General features: G+C 37.6%; 1 protein-coding gene across 1 annotated transcript in view; it reads right to left on the bottom strand.

Moving 5' to 3' along the window:
- Nucleotides 1-7,123: 7,123 nt before the first annotated feature.
- KCND2 (potassium voltage-gated channel subfamily D member 2) overlaps nucleotides 7,124-24,391 on the bottom strand; it is a 485,299-nt gene continuing 468,031 nt past the window's right edge. The window contains exons 2-6 of the mRNA XM_047763680.1: nucleotides 22,055-22,217; nucleotides 15,737-15,832; nucleotides 14,746-14,838; nucleotides 11,665-11,912; nucleotides 7,124-9,797 (exon numbers count right to left, since the gene is read on the bottom strand). Of these exons, the coding sequence (XP_047619636.1) occupies nucleotides 9,620-9,797; nucleotides 11,665-11,912; nucleotides 14,746-14,838; nucleotides 15,737-15,832; nucleotides 22,055-22,217 (778 nt within the window). The 3' untranslated portion in view covers nucleotides 7,124-9,619. The remainder of the gene's footprint in view (nucleotides 9,798-11,664; nucleotides 11,913-14,745; nucleotides 14,839-15,736; nucleotides 15,833-22,054; nucleotides 22,218-24,391) is intronic.

Here is a 24,391-nt window from a genome sequence, read left to right on the forward strand (position 1 = left end):
TTGTTGCAGGGACTTGAAATGAATGGCTCATGCCGGTTGCTCCTGGAATGAATATTAGCTGTCATTTTCAAGAAAAGACCTTTCTTTTGGCACTTAACAATGAAAAGGGAAATAAATAGGAACCAAGAATGACAAACTGTTGATTTATTTAAAATATCCTGGGGAAAAAAAAAAAAACTGGCTCTCAAATCATGCACAGTCCTGAAACCATTTCTAATAGAAGGGGAAATTAAAACCCATCGACTTTATTGAAGTCAAATAGATTGGTTCTTTACACTCCCAGGGCAAATGCATGTGTGCTTCCCAGGCTTGGGATGTTCTGTGCATGGCTGCCTCTTCCTTCTTCAAGTCTCACATGCTTTTTCCTGGATGCCTTTTTTCAACACCATATTAAGCATCCCTCCTCCAACCTCTCCCCCTCCACCATTTTATTGCTGATATGAATTCTCTATACTTCTTTCCTAAAGTGTCTGTCACTATCTTCAGTTGCTTAATAGTATTTCTACCTGTGCTGGGTCCAAGCCAACAAGAGACTATAAATACTGCAGGGTAGCAGTACATGCCACCCCAAAATGTGACTGCAAGAGCTTAGGACTTGCCACTCCAAAATATGCTGTTTTGGTGTATTGCCTAGTTGGAGCTGTAGGCACTTGAAAAACAGCAAAGACAGGGAGAGATGCTCTCTGAACTCCGCTTATCTGCCGAGAGGGAGAGCCTGCAGAAGCAGATCAGTTGTCATCCGTTCCCTGCCTGGGGAATTTCATCAACCATGGAGGATTGATTCTTGTCACAGGAAAGGAGACAAGACGTCAACACCCCACCCAGACACGCTTTGTCCAAAAAGATCATACGTACCACCCATTCTTCTAAGGGCCCAGTTATCTTTCCCAAATGTCATTTACTCTCCACAAAGAGGCCTACCTCCCACTCCCCTTTCCCTATTAAGATGGTACTGAATCCTGAATTCTAGGCCACTTGAGGCTTACTCAGTTTCTCTGAGCATCTCCCATATATACATGAGATGTTTATATATCAATAAATTGCTTATTCTTTGCTGCTTTTTCTCCTGTTAGTCTGTGTTCTGATACAAGACGTCTTTGCCAAGGACTCAGAATCGTAGAGAGAAAATGACTTTTCCTTTCCTGCAATGCCTACAAGAGCAGAATCTTGTTGTTTTATCCCAGAATCTAATACACTGCATGGACCATACAAAGTATCTCATAAAAAAAATGAATTAATAGAATGGCTACCTCTCCAGCCTGAGTGTCTTATGCCTCTTTGCAGAACTAACATCGCTGAATCATTCCCAAGAAAACTCTCTTCCTTGTTAAAAAATCTCTTGAAATGTATCTGATTTGAAGCTGCAGGCATTAAACTATCCAACAAAGGAGCTTAAAACAACTTTCTTGAGTTGCTTCTCACACTTTTAATATTTCATAAAATATTAAATATCTTAAAAAATTTTATATTAGAATTTACCTGCTGTATATTCCTACTTTGGAAAGAACAGATATAAGAATTTTTATCTTTCTGTAGGACAATTTGGAGTTTTACTACTTCGCTGAAGCAAATTTTTATAATTTAGCATCATGTTCCATAGGTTTTGAAAAATGCTAAAACATGTAATATTAATTTGCTTACATTTCTTTTTAATCATAATTGCACCTTAATTTTTCATGTAAAGGAAGTTTTGGACACAACATTAATACTTCCAATGAATAAAACATCTAGCTTTTGGGAAGTAGGAAAGAAAAGATTGAGGTGGAAGGTAAAGAGATATTATTAATAGGTCAGTGTTATTTTGGAGCATAAAACACATAAACGATGAAACCCAAAGAAGTTTTATGATGAGCAGTTATATCCCAAGTACCATTTTAAAAGGTACATTAAATTTTCTACAGGTCCATATAAATCAAATGTCTGTGTTTACACCTTTATTGAATCTTTCTGTTTTATAGGGGAAAATAAAAACTATCAACTACCTACAGAAAAGTTTGGAATTCTTTGTGAGGTTGGAAAAACTCCAAGAATATTTTTCATTGTATCTTATTAATTTGGGATCCTGAATTATGCACTCTCTTTGCCTCTCTGAATCTTTCTGTGCCTTATTTTGCATGTGGTATTAAATGCCAAGAGGCACTTCATTATCATCCTCCAAATTTTGGCCTGCAAGAATTTGAGGAAGATACAAAATATAATGAAGGGTGGGAATTGTGGTTTTGACCTTAATTCCAAAATGATGCTGATCTGTTATTATAAGCCTCTAGGATGTGGACTGTGGGCCAATTAGATGCTGCACATATAACTACAGCCTTGATCAACAACCTTGAGAATTTTGGCAGGCCTTGTTCAGAAAGGGGGCGGGGGGCGAAGGAGAGATGATGGATGTTCTCATACAGAGTTCTCTCTGTTACTGGAAAATGAACTCCATGTGTTTGCCCTGCTGATACGGAGTTGTCAGAAAATCTTTGTCAACTAGGACAGCAATCTATTTCCCAGCGAGGGTTCCATTTTAATGTTAATTCACCAATCGTCTATCAGGAATAGCTATTAATAGCACATTTTTTTCAGGATAAGAAACAAATTTAGATCAAAGAAAATGGGGAGAAAAATGGTTTATCTTTGACAATGACATTGTGACCGTTCGAGCAGGGATGTAATTAGGCTTCCTTCTGTTCCCCCATTTCTTTTAGTTTCTGTTTTACAATAAGGGAAGAAATAGCATCAATATTTCTACAAAATAGAACTCTATGATTTAAGTTAAAATTTTATATGATCTGAATTAAGAAAATTCAGCCCCATGCTTTTTCAGTGTTTTCTCACCTAGAATGTGGTCAATACAATTACCTAAAGATTGACACCTGTAAGGTGCTTAGCACACTGACTGGCTTATAGCTAGGTTTAAATAAAAGTTATCAGTCATTATTACTGTAGTTATCTTTTCGTGGTTGTCACAATCATTATTATTTAATGCTCATTATGAATCTATAGAAGAAAGAAGCTGTATGTTGAAAAGAATGCTTTACGGTTTTCCCTCTGTGGCTTGTACATGGAGTTCTTACCAGGTTGACTGGGAATAAAAATAAAGCACATGAAGTCCATTTTAAGTCCTACGTCAGATTGTAACATATGCAACATATTTCCTTTTGAAATTTTAATTTTTTCGTTTTTATTTAGTTTTATTTTTTACGTTTATATGACTTTTATTTTTTCCATTATAGTTGATGTACGGTGTTCTATAAATTTCTGCTGTACAGTAAAGTGACTCAGTCATACACACACATATATATGTATATATACATATATTCTTTTTCTCACATTATCCTCCATCATGTTCCATCACAAGTAACTAGACATAGTTCCCTGCACTATACAGCAGGATCTCATTGCTTATCAACTCCAAATGCAATAGTTTGCATCTATTAACCCCCAAATCCCAATCCATCCCATTCTTTCCACCCCTTGGCAACCACAAATCTGTTCTCCAAGTCCATACATTTCTTTTCTGTGGAATGGTTCATTTGTGCCCTATAATTAGATTCCAGATAGAAGTGATATCATATGGTATTTGTCTTTCTCTTTCTGACTTACTTCACTCCAGATGAGAGTCTCTCGTTCCATCCATGTTGCTGCAAATGGCATTATTTTGTTCTTTTTTATGGCTGAGTAGTATTCCATTGTGTATATATACCACATCTTCTTAATCCATTCATCTGTTGATGGACATTTGTTTTTCTATGTCTTGTTATTGTTTCCATGTCTTGGCTATTGTGAATAGTGGTGCAATGAACATACGGGTGCATGTTGTTTTTCAGTGAAAGTTTTGTCCAGATATATGCCCAAGAATCCAGTGCCTCTGTCTGATTAGGAAATCTAACAGATTTATCTATCCAATGCCAAGGTCCATGCTTTGGCTCTTTCAACCCTCCCATCTGTCAGTGTCAGTTCCTTTATTTTCCTTTTTAGGGTTACATTCTCTGTTATATGCAGAGTTTGGGAGATCCCTGAGTAGTTTGTCAATGCTTGAATATTAAAAAACGATAATAGGTTAAGATAAATATCTTTTGGTGTTACAATATATAGCTCTAACAAAAGAATTAACTTGATCACACCAAAAATTGTTGGATTTTCAATTAGAATCAGAGCCCAGGGATGTTTCTCCATCACCATGTAGCCTTTGTCATGCATCCACCCTTATCTTCTAGGGTTCCTCCAAATCTCTCCCCATATCTTTGGTGCCCACACTTTAATACCTCTCTTCAGCCAGCCTCATGCGTTGAAACTAACACAGATGACCTAGGCCCACCTTTTTGGTGAGCGCCACTAACTATAAACTGCCCTTTCTAGACTTACTGCACCATCGTGCCGGTCTCACACACATCTCAGTGGGATTAGTCAGATGGGCTCATTTGAGGTATGGTGTTGGGATTCACAGAAGCACTGTTTTAATAACTTTCCTCACATCCTTTGAAACTATGGTAGGAAGAGCAGAGTGGATACTAGAAAAAGGCTGCTCATATCATAAATGTGAAGTTCTGTATCCCTTTCTGTTGCTTTGTCTTATCTTGCTTTCTATTCTTTAGAAATACACATGTATTCTTTTTTATGTTCCCTTTCCCCCTGCAGAAAGAGGGCCATGACCTACAGAAAGTGGATTTTAATGATGTGATGGGAAGATTTTAGAAAATACCTCAAAGAACACCATCTTGATGTAAACTCTGTTGAAGAGAGATCTTCAGGAGACTAAGTAGAAAAATGACTATCAATATGGCAGAAAAGAGAATATTTGTGGTGTAGGATTCTGAATAGCAAGTAAAGCAGAACTCCAAGCTGTTTTTCACTATATGACTCCTTGAGGAGGATTTGGTCTGGATTCCTAATCTCTATTTCTCCAGCATCTATCACAATGTCTCGTCCATCCTATGCACTCAATAATTTGTGTTATAGATAGAATGAACGGTAGTTACCTAGTGGATTTCCATAGGAAAACCAGAAGAAAAAATGATTAGGGAAAGAGGGAGAGTAATTTAATAAAGCAGTGATGAGTGCTTGAAGAGAAAGGAGGGGAAAGATATGGCAGTGAGTACAGGGCACAAGAGTAGACAGTACAATATGGATCTAAAATTATTTCTACTAAAAGCTTTCTGCGATAAATACATCTTACAAGCAAATGTGGTATTCAAAAATCACAATTCCATATAAATACAAAACCTTACTTTTTTGAGGATGTTTTACCACCCAAAACATAGCCAGCTCAGGTGGATAGTTTAAACTTTTTTTTTTTTTCCGCAAAATTATGGTGTGCCTGCATGACTGTGTTGACAATTCTGATGAAGTTTACAAAGTGCCTGCTGATAACCCTTCTTGTACTTATGAGTTAATAAAACAAATGCTTTAATAACACCCTAGGGAAGAGGAGTTGCCTTTCTTATGAAACTCTGAGGAGCCATCTATCAAGAACTGTTTTTATTCTTTTGAGCAATGTTGCTGGCAGACATTGCTATAACTCCCTGGAGGCTATTTCCAGGCCTACTCTGAAAGTTGAAGGAATACGGAGGTGTGTTGAGCCTTTTTAGTGCAAGACTGGTGACTCAATAAAGCAAGGATGTAAAGGAAAATAATTTAAGAAATGGAGACTGTCCACGAAGAGGATCACTAGTTATCACTAGATAAAATCACTCTCTGTCCTAAATAATTTACTATTTTCCTTCTTCTAATGATCTAACCTTTTCTCACTTTTGGTCCTCTACTGAAGAGAAACCATTCAGTATTCATATACTTTTTAATAAAAATCTGCATATATGTGTATAAATATTAATACACACATACACATATATAGACATGCATATATAGCTAGACAAATAAGTCATCTGTTTCCAGAGATAGAAAAGAGATTTTGACAAAGAATCTAATTGAGTTTTGACGAAAGTTATCACCTCAGAGTTTCTCTTTGCTTAACTCAAGCAGTGGTGAATAAGAAGCATGTAAGACATGGAAACAACCTAAATGTCCATTGACAGAGGAATGGTAAGAAGATGTGGTGCATATATAAAATGGAATACTACTCAGCCATAAATAATGAAAAAAAAATGCCATTTGTAGCAACATGGATGCAACTAGAGATCATCATACTAAGTGAAATAAGAAAAATAAAGACAAATATTATGTGAAGTCACATATGTATTATCTAAAATATGGCACAAATGAATCTATCTACAAAACAGAAACAGACTCACAGAAACAGAGAACACATTTTGCTTGCCAAGAAGGAGCAGGGGTAGAGAGGGATGAACTGGGAGCTTGGGGTTAGTAAAGGCAAACTATTACATTTAGACTGGATAGACAGCAAGGTCCTACTGCATAGCATAGGTAACTATATCCAATATCCTGTTACAGACCATGATGAAAAAAGAATATAAAAAAGAATATATATATATATATACATACACACAAAACTGAGTCACTTTGCTGTACAGTGGAAATTGGCACAACATTGTAAATCAACTATACTTTAATAAAAAATTTTTTTAAAAAGAAGCATATAAAGTTTAGACATCAGCCTTACTTCATTCTTGTTCACACTGTGCAACAGGCAAGTGGCATTTAAGGTACAGGTTAATAAACTCTGGGTCACACACTGAAGAAAGCATTCTACTTGAAAATATCATACATAAAAAAACAACTGATTTTAACTATACTATCTTAAAAAAAAAAAACAAACAGTAGAAGGGAGTTCCCTTGTGGCATAGTGGGTTAAGAATTTGGTGTGGTCACTGTTGTGGCACGGGTTCGATCCCTGGCCAGGGATTTTCCAAATGCCGTGGGCGTAACTGCCAAGACTACCATGGTCATTTCGAAAAATGATCATTTAAAGCAGTGGCACTCTTTTATCTTTAAATGATATTAACTTTTCCATTGAAGTCTCTGCCTAAGTTCCCATTGGTGGCAGAAAATTATTATCTTCATCATTTAGACTAGATTTAAGTGTCACTCACGGTCAATGAATTCTTTGAGTTTGCCCAGGTTACAGAGTTCTCCCAAATATGTAGGAAGAGTGTGGCACACCTTAGATTCTGGAAAGGAAGGAAATCTAAGAAAAAAGAGCAACATGTTGTCCTGTTCAAGCATGCACATGTTTTATTTAAGTATTCTCCAAACGTCTATTTTTTTTCCAGCATAATGCAGATATTATGCTATCCTTTGAAATAAGATATATGAATTTCAAACAAAATTGTCAAAAACAATGACCTTGGTTACTCCATATGGTACACAGAAATAATTACATTTCACTTACAATACAGATGCACTTAACACAGTCATCAATAGTCATTCACCACCAACACAGTATAGTTTTAAATCACTGAAAACACCAAAAAGGTTTTTTTTTTCCTTTTCCAAAAGTCTAAAGAAATGAATGGTTTTGGATAAATGATAAGTTGAAAAGGAGGCAGAATTGTCAACTGAATAATCTAACTGCATTTTTAAAATGTAATATTAAGAACATGAAAATAGAACTTTTCATTGGGATTCAAAAGACCTAAGTATTCCTGATTGTGGTTTTTTTTTTTTTTAGCTTACTTTTAAAAATGTTTTTCAACAAGTGCCATCAAAGAAGTTTCACTATATATTTGCTCTAGAAGCATAAAGTGACATGAGGCAGGTGTTAATATAATTGTTAATATTTGCACTTTAGGAAGATTAGTAACTTTTAAAAACACATACTAGGAATAAAGCCAGTTCTTCCCAATAGATAATAGATTTTATTTTTTATTCAGCAAGTGTTTATAAATCTACTGTATGCACAGCATTGTTCTAGAAGCTATTCTAGAAATGGGAAGCAAGAATTTCTGGCTTTACTTGAAAATGGTTGGATTAATTCCTTTTTATGATAAATTATGATAAGCATTTTAAAATCTCTATAGTAGAGGGATAATTATTAACTCTTTTCATGTACCGAAGCTAAATTTTATTCCTTACAGTGGTGGTCTGGAATGAACAAAGCTTTTCATTTGACATAAAACTTTTTTACACTATCACGTGCAGACATGTCTGCTGATATATTTTAAAGGCGAAAAGATATCAAGACTTTTCACTTAAATGTACATAGAGATCAATTTTGCATCATCAAATGCCTGTCCTCCTGATTTAGAGGAGAAAACTGCTCCTTGTAATATACAGGAACTTTTCTAAGACAAATTTGTGCTGCCTTCGCCAACAGTGTAGAAAGCGTGCTTTCATCAAATATTGCTACGGAAAGCACTTCAGTCTATATCTGAATTTCAATTCTCATTAGTTATCCTCAAAATGTATTCGAGATCTAAAGCAAAATAAATATCAAGTGAGATTCTGGGATCACTGATCCTGTGATATTAGTCCCAGTCCATTCTTTTCATGAAACACACAGTGATATATCCAGTATCTGGGCTTTTCCATAAGAGCAAAAATGTTAGAGATAATTCATAGATGTCAACTCCTTTTTTTTCTAATTTTGGACAAGGGGATTGATGATGATAATCTACTTATAAGGTAATTTGTTGGGGAATACAAAAGTAGGAAAGTCATTTGAACTACAAAACCTTAGTTCAGTTGATGATGATAAACCCAAAAGGAAGGTGCTATAGAAATACAAGAACAAATAATGCACTGTCACAGGAATACAGTGGACCAAAGAAGGTTACAGAAAAACATTTATGGCACAGGGATTTTGGATTAAAAAGTTATCTAAAACCTGGCCACACCAGAAGTTTTTCTGTGGCTCTTACTGTATCTATGAAGATCTGGAGAAACAGCAACAACAAAAAATCCTGATTCCTGATACAACAGGTGTACAATGAATTATTGCAGTTGTAACAGTATCTAGGTGCAAGGTAAAACAATAATTAATACTGAACTATCCGAACACTTTAGAATTACTAGTGAGCAACCCCATGAGAAATACTGCAGTTCTAAAAGGAGTTTATTTGCACAGCCCACCATGGAACATGAACAATCAGCTTGTTGTAAGTGCACAGAAATTCCCTCTTTCTACAATTATAGTTTATCATGCCTATTCTGAAGACAACATAAGGAAACTGAGATCACGGCTCCAAAGAATTCTAGCATGCACTATGATGGTTTCCTTCAGTTAATACAAATGTGTCATATGAATTTTTTGTTTTTTGTTTTTTTTTTGTTTTTTTTTTTTTAGTATGTAATAATCTTCACCATAGCCAATGTTTATGGTTTTAACAGGAAAAATTTTTATCAAAATGTTTTCCGTATTTTTTTTTGTTTGTTTTGCATTCAACTGGAACCTTCTGTTCAAAGATTCATTTTATTTTTTGTATTAAAAAAAGAGTTCTGATCATAAGAAGCATCAATAGGCGGCATTTCATTGTGCTCATTCACAAAGTCAAAGGACCACAGATTATTTCTCTGTATAATAGGTCCAACTCTGTCTAGAAATGCCATTTGGTGGTTTTGTTTCCATCCTCAAGTCTGGAAGTTTTGTTTCTGTCTCACTACCAACCTTCTTTCTCTGTCGTTTTTGTCTGCAACACGTTTCTGGTTTCTTCTTTCTTCCACGTTGGGATTCTTTGCACAGCCAGGGTTCAAATTCTTAGACCTGATTCCCACTGTCTTACAAAGCTGACACTCTGACAATATTGCCTCCTGAGTACTCCGGAGATTCTGGCCTGTCATCGCCTTCAGGGGTGGTTACTGGAGGTGTTGGGATGCTTATTATTGCTGTAGTCACATAAGGTTGTTCACAGTTTAGTTTAACGCACTCTTCCATTTTGGCATTTAAACTGGATCGGCTGATGAGGGAAAAAATAGATTTAAGAAAGTTGTTTACTTGGAAATTTTTCCCCTACCCCTGAGGAATACATGTCTTCATGTTTATAAGTAACATTTTAAATGTCTAAGAACAATCGACAAGATTTAAAAAAACTGAAACGCCAAACCTCAATGGATAGTAATGCGAATATTAGTTAGCCCATTAACATTACATGAATGTCTAAGCCAGCTCGATTTGGTTCAATCGGTGTTTCTCAAAGTGTTTTCTACAAAAATTCAAGAGGTGAGCTTTGCAACGTGCAGATGCAGCAACGTAAAATACTTTTCCTTAAGACAGGACCTCTGAGAGGTTTGGGATCCCATCGCAAAAGGGGCTACCCTGCAGATACACTGCACTACTGCACTCTGTTGACCACAGAAGCATTCTACTGTCTTATCTCTGTGCGATACATGATGTCCTGAAGGCATTCCCCTTAGCCGCAGCCGAAAGTTAAGAACTCAAAAAGGTTAGTCATTACGATTACTTAAAAGTTGCCCCAAGAGCTATTCTCGCACAAATTATATACTCTGTGCAGGGAGACGGAACGGGGAAAGGAATAAGGAGGGAAGGTAAAGGCGTTTTAACTATTTTTTCAAAGAAAACTTAATAAAATGTTTATGTTCTAAGATTTTCTTTAGAACACCTCTCCATCCTCTACGTTGTTTTGTCATACATGTAAAACAACACAGAGGTAGGATATCTCAGAGACAGAAATCTTTCGTGGCTCTGACATTTAATATTCGGGTTCCAGAGACATCGGTTTATGCACATCAACAGAGCCTGAATTCAGAATCTCATCGGGTTTTCCACAAAGATTGCTGGATGCCAACAAAGAAAACATACTGAATTAATGGACTGTTAGTCCAAAAAGGTAATGTATTCAATTTGAAGAACAAAGGAAAATTACTTAGGTAGAAACTGATCTTTTTCATGATTTGTCTAGTTGAAATGTACTACTTGTTATTACACATACATGATTTTGGTAAAAACAAGAAGCACGTAAGGAGAAGCAAAGGGAAAATATGAATAGAAAAATTTCACCTAAATTATCTACAAACTCACAAGAAGTAAACAATTTCAGCATTTTGCTTATGTTTTTTGGTACTGGACTGATTTTTTTTTTTTTGGCATATGGAAGTTCCCAGGCTAGGGGTTCAGTCGGAGCTACAGCTGCCGGATCTACACCACAGCCACAGCAATGCCAGATCCGAGCCACATCTGCGACCCCCACACAGCTCACAGCAATGCTGGATCCCAGACTCACTGAGAGAGGCCAGGGATCGAACCCGCATCCTCATGGATACTAGTCAGATTTGTTTCTGCTGCGCCACAATGGGAGCTCTGGTATTGGATTGATTTTTATGCTTGTCGAGGCCAAAAATACTTTTATGACCATAACCGTATATTGATTCAAAAGATTCATGTGGGTATAGTTTTATTTTTCACTGTTCCATGACTATTTTGATATATTTTGGGGGTGCCATGGAGTACTTTTCAATCATCTCAATGCCAGTGTAATCTGTCTCTCTTGGTGGTGTGAAAAAGGGGACTCCTGAGTATAGAGATATCTACTTAAGGCAAGAGAGTTGTGAGGTTGAAGAGGTAGAAATGCATTCACGTGTGCCTGGTCTTCTTAGCACCTTTCTATTCTTTTACGACGGACACAGCTATGACCTTTGACTCTTAAGGAACCTTACGGTAGATCCACTTGCCTAATTGTTTCAGATCAGTTTTGTCTCATTCTAAACCCAAGGACCTAGACTTGGGAGGCTGCGGAGGCAGCGGGTCAGGGTGTGCTGGGAGAAGCAGCACGGGGATGTGTAAGCACACAGATTAATCTCAGGTACCTGTTAGACAGCGGGGTTCTCTCCACACATCTAATCTGAATCGTGCTGAGTTCCTGCACGCTGCCTCGGTGGCTTCCTGATACATTGGCATTTGGAATGCGGAAAGATTTTTTGTGTCGTCTTGAACAGCAAGTGCTGGTGACTCCTTGTTGTGAAGAGAGAGAGGGGCTGTGACTTGAAGGACGATTAACTGTGGCGACTTCCATGCAGCTTTCTTCAAAGACTTGTTCATCCACAAACTCGTGATTCTGTTCCGTGGTTGGGAGAAATGTGAAGAAAGCACAGAAACACACTAACTCTTAAAAAACTTCTTTATTGTTTTTTACTAACGTGTAATTGACTTACAATATGATCACATTTTTACCTTTAAAGAAAAGCTTGAATAGTTTTCTTTTTAGACCTCAAATATGCCCACATACATTTAGACTATCTAACGGGGAAGAAAAATACCATTTTCATAGTAATTAGAATATCACAGCTACTTCTGGTTGGGGTTTGTGTGAAAATAATCTCTCTCTAGTTAGACCTTGAGATTGATACACACAGGCTGACTTAATATCCATTTATAGACTAACTTTATCTTGAAATATCATTTATTAATTTAAACATAAAATCTGGAAGTTATAAATGAAATATTAAAAACCCTAGAAAATGAATACGGATAATACCCATGGGGTATGGGTAAATTCACATGTACTTTATTTTTTAAACAAACTGACAGACTGAAGTTATGAAAAGAGATTATTTTAATAGAATGTTCCAAGTGAGATTGTCTGTTATGTATTAGCAAATATTTTCACAGGGGATTGAAAATATTTTTTAATTAGAAAATGAGATACCTAAGACACTTTCCATTCCTTTATATGCTCCTCTAAATTTCCCAGTGTGTAGAAAAATATGGCTTATTAAATAAGAACAATATATTTATCAACCTGTATCACTTTATATTTGATCCAGAAGGAACCAGCACTGAAATTTTGAGGGCTCCCTTCTTATGTCTGTGACATATCACTGGCTGGACCCATGATCTCTGCCTGTGTTCTTCTAACCCGGAAGCCAAGAGTGATGGACATCATTTCATTTAAAATATTAAATAAAGAATTGCCTAGGCAAGACTTTTGCCTCAAAAATCTGAGGGAAAACAAGTTTGGTCTAAACTACTAAGAATGTCTTTAATTACTATTTTTTTCTTTGTGTGGGTGGGAACGGTCTTATCATGGAAGGCTGTGCACATGCCAAATTTCACTTAACCGTCTCTCATCCTAAAATTTTCGTAAAACAATTGAAGAAATTTACTGGCTGATAGGAAATAGATTGTTTTAGTTACTCTTTTTGCCATTTCTTTGCTGAGGCAAGCATTTTGAAGAAAAGGAAATTTAACATTCCACTTAAACTCCAGAGGAAATGTGATCAGTTAAGACAGAGTTTCACGTTAAATATTCAATTTTATCGAAAAATATAGCTCACAAAGGATTCACAATCTGTTTTCTTCTCTTACAATGCACATGTCACAAACATAATCAAGTTATAATACATGACTTCTAATTTATCTCATCAGTGATTGGAAGGGGAGAGTCATTCTGTGGCTGGTTACCATGTATCTTTGTAGGTGGCTCAATTTAAATTACATCAATTGGTGTAAATAAGTTTTGATTAAAAAAAAAAAACCCTAAAAGGTAAAACTGTTAAAAAAATGAAAATAATAAGAAAGAACATGAGGGATAAATACATTTGATTATTGTTAGCATTAAATTTTCAAAGAGTTATCCTAATAAGGTATATAGATCTTTATTTAAAAATACAAACATAATTTTAGTAACTACCCTGTTAAGCCTTCAAAAAATTTTCCATGTATTATGAGACAAAGATCAACATTCTTCACATGCCTCCAAACACCTAAGGTTTTCTGGCCGCTGCCTTCCTCGCGCCTCCACGGTGCCAGGGCACATGCTCCTGGCCGCCCTCAGGTTCTTTTCCTTCCTCTCAGGCCAAGTTCCAGTTTTTCTCAAGTGCTTCTATCAACTTTTAGCCACTTCATTTCTTTGCCTAACTCATCACCGTCCTGTGGGCCTCAACTCGAGCACCTCCAGGATGCCTTGCCTCATCCTGTGCCCTCTAGCTCTGCCCTCTTTGCCCCCCCCCCATTGTGGCCCCAAAGCTGCTTCCCCTGCCCACAGTCCTTCTCCAGTACCATCCGTGTTGTCCCAAACCTGGAGGCACGAAAGAAGCAGAAGCCACCCCTGACTTCACGGTGTGTCTTGGATCTGGCTCCCTGTCTGGCATGTAATAGGCAAGGAATAGCTCTTTGCAGAGTGACTATATAGGTAAATGACTAAATGGATGACAGTACGTTGGAATTGAGAATACGAATGTGTGTCTCTAGTGAGTGAAAAGGCAGACCTGATTCAAACACGGTGAAAGTTTTATTCTGCTCTGTGGGTATAGGCTATGATCCCTTTGGACACGCTAGCAGGGAACAGACACCTTTGTTAAAAAGGGAGGTCCAACCGGAGCTTCCAAGTGGAGAGATGCAGCCTCAATCCTCAGCCCCAAGGGGCTATGCCAATACTTAAATGGGTCATTTTTCTTATGAAAACAGTATTTATTTTCTATCTCTGTTTATTATACCTTTGTATATTAGGTGACTCTCTTTCTTTCGTTATTGCTGTTGCTTTTCTCTTCATCCAGATGTCAGGAACACTTAAATGTCATTTTTTTTTTCTGTTTAATCAGCATTTCAAGAATCAGGAGAACAAGATATTTTATAGGACTTACAGTCAGCTATTGGAAGACAATTTGCCATCAGCATTAAATGGATATTTTAGACGAGAGTTAAGCTCACCACTGAGGATAAAAACATTTTAAATAAGCCTCTAAAATACTTTCTAAGTTGAAATATCACTATAGTCTTTCAAAATAATTTCAATAATTGAGGACTCTTTTGTGTGTGTGGGAGGGTTAGTATGTTTTCCAATAATGCAAAGAGTAAAATACCACTTGGAAGCATTAAGTAGTCACAAAAAACCCCCGAGGGGATTACTGTCTGAGTTCCAGAGGCAGGCAGTCCTGCCTTTTCCTTACCGTGGTTTTTTCCAGGCAGTGAAGCAGGTGGTGGTGCTGGGTTTCAAAGCTGGAGCCGGATTTGCTAACAAAGGCCTGCTCATCCTCAGAGGACTGTCAACATGGAGAAGACAGAAGGGCTTTCTATTTTATTTGCAAACAATGAGAACCTCAGCCGCATATTTCCACAGAGAGATCTGGCCTACTTCCTGAGATTAAATGGCAGCGTTTTATTTATTAATTTATTTAACGAAAAAGGATCAAATGGAGAGTAGCTTTTGTGTGTGATAATCGGCATTTACATTTTTCGTCACATTAGCGGGCTGGCCTTTTAGACGTGCCTCCCTGAATTGGAAATGTAATTCTCTTTTACTCATTCATCTACCAATTACCTTTGAAAGACTGGGACCTGTTACTTGGGGATAATAATATCTAATCTAGGACTTGGATAATCCTGAAACCACCAGCATACTCACCGACACAAAAGCCATTATGTAAGGAAAGATTAGAATCCTGAATATTAAAGGGAAGTTTTGAGGTAAAAGAAAAGTTTCTCAAATCACATTTCATACTCAGTGAACTTTATAACACTGAATGGTATTCCCTCTCCAGCAAGGAGTAAAACAAGACATCACGTCACTGCCTCAGGCCCCCCCCACCCCATTCATCACCCAAATGAACTTTAAGGAACAGACATCATTTTGGAATTAAAAAAAATATATACAAACTAGGAATTTGAGTCCCTGAGAATTTTTGACCTTTCCCCATGTTTACAGGAGATAGTGCAAAAATATTGCCTGATCAATCAGGATTCACCGGCAATATTTCATAGACCAGTTTCTAGTCTGAAATAGCCAGTAAGGTGGTACAGGGCTAGATTATCAAAGATCTCATTTGGGTTGTTTCATAGCCCTTTTCGCAATTACTCACAATAAAATCACATGGTTAAGTAAATCCAAGTCAACAGTGCACCAATAAACAACATTAAAGGAAGTAAAATGCTTGACTGTACCTGTAGCTGGTTACTGAGTAGGCCGTTCCGTTTGCTCTGCATGTAAGCGTTTGCACTTCCGCTTTTGGCTGCCCGGATTCTGGCCAGTCTGGCTTTCTATAGGAGAAAAAAAAGAAAGGTCCTGTTAAGATCTATGACTGGTTTTCTTAAAACAGGGAGTGCACTCTTAAATAATCAGCACATGGATTTTAAAAAGCACACCCGCTTTTCACATGTAACCATTGAAAAGTAAACTTTCACCATTTGAGTGTTTTATTTTAGTTAACATTTACCAGTGAATCAATCAACCACTTTGGCATTGCGTTATACATTTAAGAATTAAGTCTTTACAGTAAGATCGAGTTGTTTCAGTGTTGTTTCTGTCAATTGTGTCAAGGGAAAAATAGCAGTATTGCTTATATTTTCACTGATCCCAATCTGAGTAACTTACTGAAATGAAGATCAGCAAACCAGTTGCCAACTTCTTTCCACTGAAACTAGTATCTTTTTAAAATTTAGTAATTAAGTTCCAGGAACTTACTGCCTTTCTTTTCTCTGTCTATTCCTCTCACCCCCTCCCCTCCCCTCCCCTCTCTCTTTCTTGCCTCCCTCCCTCCCTGTGCCTCTCCTTCTTTCCTTCCTCCCTTCCTTTGTTCAGGCCTTCCTTAAAATACATACACACACACACATACACACCATATTCAGTTGTATCTGCATCATCAAATATCAAATTTTGTTTTTGCAATTATTTAGTTAAATTGGCCAATGTAGACCCTGTACTGAACAAAATGGTATCTCTTAAAAAATAAAAATCTCTTAAAATGTTTCCATTTTGTCTACTGGCACAGGTTCACATGACAGCATGCTCATTTGATTTCCATTTCTCTCTTGAACTTGTTGAAATGAGGCACATAGCAAGCCACTCTAAAAGATTTGTACTACTAGTTTTCATTTTTAAAGCGTTTAGGCAAAGAGAATGCTCTTTAATTCATTTGGGGGGTCCCTTCAACTGTTCATAGTTACAGTGAGGTCCCCCAGGTGATATGACTGAGTGAACTGACTTTATCTGGACTTTGGAGATTCTGTTCTACGTTAAAACTGCTGGTGCATATCTGCCCCAGACAGTTATGGTAAAAGTCTGCTTTTCATTTCCTAGAAAGCACTGTCCGGGAACCATTCTATTCGTGGGACACACATCTAGCAATGCCTTGCATAAGAACGTACTTGTTAAAATACCCTACAATGCCTCCTTCTTTTCCCTTTGTAAACAAATCAGAGGAAGACTACCTTTAGTTTCTAGCCCTGGCATCTTCTTTTTAATAAAACACTTATAATTACCTAGACTTTTTAAAATGGAAAACGATCATATACGTACCATAAACAATTTTGATACTGCAAAAGTACAAGAAAAACAAGGATGTCTCTGGATGTACCTACTCCATCCTTCAGAGTCAATGTCTAAAGAACCTTACCAGAATATTCTAGGCATATAAAAGCAAGTTTATATATAGTCATAAGTAATATATACACATTTTTACTCGGGAGAATGTGCTGCACACTTTTTCTGCACTTAGCTGTTTTCATTTAATACAGGTGGGACTCCCCTTGTATCTATAGATATAGAACCATCTCATTTATTTATGGTTGTGTAACGTGCCACTGTAGGAATGAAGCATCATTTATTTAGCAAGCCAACCAAAAGTAATTTTTAAGGCTTTTTTTTTTTTTTTTTTGCTATGACAAGCAATGCTGGCTGCTTTGAACATCACGATGAGCTGATCTTCAAGAAGAATTTCTAGAAGCAGAATTATTCCTGGATCAAAGGGTGTTGTGTATGTGTTTTGCTTAAAAAAGTTTTACCAAACTTCCCTCCAAAGTTGTACCAAAGTGCCCCCTCCCCAGCATTTGAGAGTAGCACTGAGACATTTGAAGCTTTCAAAATGGAATTAAGATACCATCTGGCTTTGATCCCAACCCTTCTCTCTTCCTCCATGAATTTCTTCTTCCTGTGTGCTGATTCCAGGTTAAAATAATACTCTGTACAAAGATCATATTTATCAGTGATGGAGGAAATAGAGAAATTTCACTCTGTTGGTGGGAGAGTGTTTAGATCACTCAAAATACTGAGACAATACTAGAGAATGAAGTTGAAAGGTGGAAAATGTTTAACTTCAAGAGCTGTGCATTGCAGCCAGAAATTTCAGCACAGACTCAATAAAACAATGGGAAGTGACAAGCACATTTGAGAATGACTTAGAATTGACGTAATAATTCAGAAATAAGTAATATAAATATACATTTGGTTTCCAGAAAGGGGTTATTGTTTGAGACTTCGGTGCTAAAGTCTCACTGGTCTCCTGGAACATTCAATGCCTTTTTTTGGTTCCCTTCCTCTCGTCACCTTCCTCTCTCCCTCCCTCTTCCTCCCCCTTCCTCTCTTTCTTTTTTTGCAACCACTGCATGTAATTACAGTGCCTATAGAATAGTTACTAGTCTCACCTATGTCATTCTCCAAGCATTTAGCCTCAGTATTAGGAAATAGTTCTTTCATAAATGAGACATGCACATTAACCAAAAATACTGTCCAATAAAGAAAATGACATATTTTCCATAATGGAGAACCTACATATTACAGCAACCCCTACCAGCAAGGCAGTTCTAAGTTTAGGGAAAAAAGAAGCCGTTGTTTTAGAGACAGAATAGCTATTTTGCTCAGTCACGTACTGGGTTAGAAAAAGAACCTCCCATCTCAGTTTAATCCATGACTTTTCTTTCATTTTACTACAATATTACATGAGTAAATTGGTTTGTATGGTCTTGCGGAGCCCTGTGCCAAATGTCTGTTGAATGCCAGCCTTCAACTAGAATACCAGAAATAGTAGATGAATAAATGGAAATAAGTAAAAGGCATTAAAATATGAGTCATGGTACCTGCTCTCAAGATATATTAAAATTTGGCTAAGAAGATAACATTCATAAAAAGATACAAGTCAAAATAAAGTCAAACAGAATTGCCAAACCAAGAACAGATACAGCAAGTAACTAAGATTTGGGAGGAAGGGAGGCATGGCTATGACCTGGTCTGTCAAAGGAAGGTTCCACTGAAGTTGCAAGACTCGGGACAGTAAGACTTAGAAATCTGAAAGAGAGTAAGAAGAGAGACTAAACGTCTCTTCAAATTCAGCCCGTACATTCTGGGGTGTGTGTGTGTGTGTGTGTGTGTGTGTAGAAGACATTTTTCTTAAGAGACTGAACACTTGCTCTTTTCATTGAAAAGATCAAGTGCAAATATGCATGACTGTCTTTTTTTTTTTTTTTACTTAAAATCTCTGAAAAGCATGTAAACCTTTCCTCTGAGCACCTATTTTTTATTCTGTATAATTTTTTTTTGCTTGAGTTTGTGCTGGCAGTGGGACTAAATAGCAAAATTCAGGCTTAAGAAATATTTTGTAATATTATTATCCAACTTGACTAATATTATCTCTGAATGAACATCTTGCTTGACTGAATTAGCTGGTTATTTTTGCCTAACTTTGATACCTGTCAAATCACCCAGTTCCAGATAAATCTAAACTACCTTAGCCTAATGAGTGTTTACTGTTTTTTTTTTTTATTTTTTTTTATTTTACTGGGAAGGAAAATAGAAAATATCCCTTGGTAACATATTTAGTTCCATATCCACTGTTCTTTCTTAGAAGACAATGTTTAGTTTCTTGGTCGTAGACTATTTACTGGACATATCACATTAGATGATTATATTTGGCTTTATTATGTCAATTTTTCTAGTAGTCATGATATATCAAATTCATTGCATTATGGCAGAAACAGAATACAGGAGATACTTTAAAGATACATAAAAACATTCATAAGACATGCTTTTTAATTTAGTGTACTTTTAAAATATATTTACTTATTTTTGCATTCTAAATTTATTTAGACAAAAAAGCTTTTTTTTTTTTTTTAATTTTTTGCTTTTTAGGGCCACACCCATGGCATATGGAAGTTCCCAGGCCAGGGGTAGAATTGGAGCCTCAGCTGCTGGCCCTCACCATAGTCATGCCAGATCCTAGCTGCATCTGCAACCTATACCGCAGCTCACTGCAACAGTGGATCCCCCACCCGCTGAGCAAGGCCAGGGATCGAACCCGCATCCTCATGGATACTAGCCCGATTTGTTTTCTGCTGCACCACAACAGGAATTCCCGACAAAAAAACTTTCAAAACATTCTAAGATTTTCTTCATTGATTAGATTGTTGCAGAGGACAAAACTGAGAAAAATACAGATATTTTGAAGACCGGTTCATTTTAAATCATATTTGTACTTCCTACTGTTTTTGTGCAGGTAGTTCTTTTTTGGCATTGAGAGAATGAATGATAGGTAGCTCATATTAAAGAAGACATTTCAAGACCGGAGATGGATGGAGGCTGGACAGCTAACTTATTTGTAGGATTTCTGTTATTTTAAACACACATATGTGTGCCCAATAGAGGGACTGCAGTGTGTGGGCAGAGCCACAGCTGTGGTGCCCGGATCCCTCATGGAGGCCAAAGGTGGCCAAAGTTCCTTCAATCTCTGCTCTCGCAAGGGTGTGGTGCACAAGGCTACAACTGCCCGGAGGGTGCCTTTTTTCTACCCCTCCTTGTTAACTGGATTATCCGGTTTTTTATATTTATCACTCTCCTCTACAGCAATTAGTTAAAGGCCAGATACTTGTCTAAAGGTGGGGGATTCTGTAAAGCAGGAAACTACAAGGCTGACAGAGTGACTCTTTCCTAAAGGCAGCAGATCTCTGACAATGGCTGTAAACAAGTTCTCTGGATAATTAGTATGCTGTGCGACCATATGGATGAACCTGAACTTTCCAAAGGGTTATTTTATGAGATTTTATACTTTTCTGCTTTAGTAAAGAGATGATCAAAGCATGTTAAAATCCTGTTCCAGAATTACCCAGAAAGCCACATATGAACCACACCAAAATCTCTCATGATATTTTATAGCTATGCCACATAACCGTGACTGTGCCTTCACTTTAGTCATTGGCCATGAGTGGTGCTTTTGGATATTTCAAAACCCCAATCTCTTCTTATAGGATATAATATGGTATCCATGAAGAAGCTGGGAAATCTGGTAGCATAGCCTGGAGGAAACTATAAAAGATTTCTGTAATTATTTCTGAGCAACAAGGGTCCTGACTCTCAAGGAGATTATTTAGACGAAGAATGGGGAGGGGAAGCGTGCTCACGTTTAGTCAGTTTTTTTGAGAGGTAGTGCATCCCAGTGTTTAAGTTATGAACCCAGTAGGCAGATCCCTTGGATTGAGTGACCTGAGATTTTTTTCAAATTTTGGGTAGTTTAGAATTCTCATCTATGAAACAGGAATAATAATAGTAATGAACTCCTAGACTTGTTGAGAAGACTCTATGAATACTTTTTTTAAAAAAATCAAACCAATACCTGGCACACAGTAAAGCCACCAGTCAAGGTTAGGTATTGTTAATATTATGATCTGCTTATATAGATATACATGCATTTACATACAGTCTTAATCTTATTGTGAGGTACGTACTGTTTTTTCCATTTCGCAGAGGAGTATACAACCTGTTTACTCTGAGAGGAGTTAGTTAATTGATGTGAAGTTCAGAGAAGCAGTCAACTTGGGGGCCAAAAATAAAACTCCGCTACTAATGATCAGATGTCTCCCACTTCCTGTGTCAACTGTGTAGGATATCCGAGACATATTTTGGTGTCCTTTAATAGCCCCGATCTACTGGAACCAGCTTGGTCCCTGATGGACAAAGACTAGATGAATCAGACCTAGAAATCTGATTCTGATAAATTTGCCAAGATTCCATCTATGATTTTACCACTCTCAGTAGGGCTCTTCACCAAATATTCCTTTTCTTTTTCTGTTGTGGCATGAGAAGATTGTCTTTCCCTGCCCATTTTAAGGTTACACATGACTGTGTCACTTGCTTTGGTTAACACAGTAGAAATGGAAGTGATTTGGCCCACTTCCAGGAGGAGGTTTTAGGAGTCAGCATGTGATTCATCGCGTTCTTTTAGCCCTGCTTGAATCATTGCCGAAGTACACTGTCAAGATGGAGTTTCCATTACGACACCACCGGTAAGGATCTGGAGCCTGATGAAGAAATACTCCGTGTGGTTTTAAGCCACGATGATATTAAGATTCTTTTTTACTGCAGTATAATTTTAGCTTGTGCTGACTAAGGCAACTATTGACCAAATGTGGAACACCGAATAGCTAGTTGGGGATTTTTAAACGTCATGGTAAAAGTGGGCGAGGCTAAATCAGGGTTGTACACAACTGAATACACACCTTTTGTGCTCTCCGTTTGTCTGCTCGTTGATTCTGGTGGTAGATCCGACTGAAGTTGGATACAATCACTGGGACAGGTAAAGCAATGACCAAGACCCCGCTCAGCGAACAGATGGAACCAAAAATCTTCCCTGCTATGGTTTTTGGTACCATGTCACCATACCTTGGATTAGAGAAAAAGATATATTGTTTTAAGTCACAGAAAGTTAATTCCATCTCCTACGAATAGTTTTTAGCTTTAAGTCGAACGAGTTTTTGGACCAATCTATCGCTACTTTGTGGCTAAAATATACATGGCTTAAGACTTTAATAAACCAGATATTATGAATATCTGAATACAAAAATTACCTCTCAACCTTGCAGAAACTGATCCCAACATTTAGAAATTGCTTTGATTAGAAAATATTTTAAGCCAGATGATGAAATGAGAGCAGTTCAATTTGTCCTTTAGATCACGTGACATTGTTCTTTACATTTATTTAAATTCAATATTTCCAAGCTGAATTTTATAGTCCAGACAGCACCCTTTTTCACTTAATTTTTTTAACATTGGACTGGTTATGAGATTTAAATAGAAAAAATGGTACACCACATTCCATTCATCAGATACAATATCTAAAAAACGAAATTTCCAAGGTCCCACTAACCTTCACTTGTGAAATCCAGTGGCCGTTTCCCCAAGATTTTCTTACTCAGTCTCATATATGTATTCGATTAATTTTTTTCTCTCCTTAAATTCCTTTCTGTTGGCTTTGATGGTAGCAAATTCCCTTAGTGACCTTATACTCCATTGGCTGCTTTTTCTCCATCTTCTTTTCTGAATCCTTTTCCCTTATCTGATTTCTACATCTTGGAGAAATCTGGGTCTCAGGCTCTATCTTCTCCATATAAGCCCTCTTCCTATGTTATACTATCCAAGCCCATAGCTTAAAACTATGTCTATGCTGCTGATACACTATTTCTATGAAGAGCCACCCCACCCTCCGTCCACACGTCTCACTTCTCAGATGGTCTCTGACCAAACCATACTCCATCTGGATCTCTTTCCTCAATCCCCATGTTACCACAACCATCCAAGTCATCATCATCATTTAGCAGAGCCATGACTAGCACATCTTACTTGAAGTGTCTTTTCTTCTTTTCTTTTTGGGCTGCACCCATGGCATATGGAAGTTCCCAGGCTAGGGGTCGAATTGGAGGGAGCTGTAGCTGCCAGCCTACACCACAGCCATGGCAATGCCAGATCTGAGCCACGTCTTTGACCTCCGCCACAGCTCATGGCAAAGCTGGATCCTTAACCCACTAGGGGAGGCCAGGGATTGAACCCTTGTCCTCATGGATACTAATCAGATCTCGTTACCGCTGAGCCATGATGGGAACTCCTGAAGTCTCGTCTCTACATTTCCCACTTTACCGTTCACACCAACATAGCAGCCAGAGTTATAGTTTTAAAAATGGAAACTGGACTGTTGTTACTTTGCTTAAACCTTCTAATAAACCTGAAATTAAAATAAATCCAAACTCCTCAGTTCTGTCTCCAATGGCCTACATCATTTAGTTTCTGGTTGTATTTTGCATCGTCTTCCACCAAGCTCCCTGTCCTCTGGCCACTCTGGCCAGCTGGCTTCCTGTTACATGTGTAGCCCGCGGATCATCATTCTTCAGGTTGAGACGTGAATGTCTCCATTCCAGAAAGTTATCTCGTGGCCACCGGACCCACAGTGATACTACTCCTTGCGTGCCCCGTCTTTTGCTATAACATCTTCCCATGCGATTACTTCAAGTACTTCTTGATACACGATACTCTCTGCTTTGGTAACGAGTTTATCCCCTGGTTCCCCGCATGCCCCACGGACATGAGAATATAATCTTGATGAAGCTGGAGCTGCTCTATTTTGTATCTCACTAGCACAAAGCAGGTTCTTAATACCTATTGGTTAAATGAATATATTTCCTCTGTACTGATACACAGCTCTTCTAAGACTTCATTCCCTGGGAAGGGGACAAGGAAGAGAGAGGTCTTTTTAAAACTGGAATATGAGTGATCTATAACAGTGTATCCGTTTCAGGTGTATAACATATTGATTTGATAAATACATTTTTATTGAGATATACGTGGCATATTCTATTTATTTCAAGAAGGAGATCCTCTAATTTCTTTTTTTGGCCATGCCCACAGTGTGTGGGAGTTCCTGGGCCAGGGATTGAACCTGTGCCACAGCAGTAACCAGAGCCACAGCAGGGACGATGGATCCTTAATCCACCGGATCACCAGCAAATGGCATGAAGGAGATCTTCTGATGGTGGTACTGCAGAAGCCACCCAGCTGCATCTGTG

Source organism: Phacochoerus africanus, chromosome 16 (genome assembly GCF_016906955.1).
Source record: "Phacochoerus africanus isolate WHEZ1 chromosome 16, ROS_Pafr_v1, whole genome shotgun sequence".
NCBI classification, from domain to species: domain Eukaryota; kingdom Metazoa; phylum Chordata; class Mammalia; order Artiodactyla; family Suidae; genus Phacochoerus; species Phacochoerus africanus.